Raw genomic sequence first — 278 nt, forward strand, 5'->3', positions numbered from 1 at the left:
CTGCTGCTGCTGCTGCTGCTGTCTTCACGGCGCATATCTGAGGACTGCCGCTGCAGCAGCAGCTTCTCCTCCAGCGCTCTCAGGCGGCGCAGCAAACTTGTTGGCCTGCGGCTGCTGCTGCTGCCAGCAGCAGCAGCAGCAGCAGCAGTAGCAGCAGCAGCAGCAGGAACGGGTCTCGTAGCAGCAGATGAGTTGCTGCGGCTGCTGCTGTTGCTGCTGCTGACCGAGCTTGATAGCGAGGAAAGGATTTGTCTATCCGGCTTTGAATCCTGCTGCTG

The 278-nt window shown here is 60.8% G+C and overlaps 1 protein-coding gene across 1 annotated transcript in view; it reads right to left on the reverse strand.

The window, feature by feature from the left end:
• The window catches only part of EMH_0061710 (uncharacterized protein), a gene marked incomplete at both ends in the record, with an annotated part of 5583 nt that overhangs the window by 4176 nt on the left and 1129 nt on the right, over positions 1-278 (reverse strand). Inside the window, one exon of the mRNA XM_013497952.1 lies at positions 1-276. Within this exon, the coding sequence (XP_013353406.1) occupies positions 1-276 (276 nt within the window). The remainder of the gene's footprint in view (positions 277-278) is intronic.

This window comes from Eimeria mitis, genomic scaffold (genome assembly GCF_000499745.2).
Source record: "Eimeria mitis Houghton genomic scaffold, Emh_scaff3046, whole genome shotgun sequence".
NCBI lineage: Eukaryota > Apicomplexa > Conoidasida > Eucoccidiorida > Eimeriidae > Eimeria > Eimeria mitis.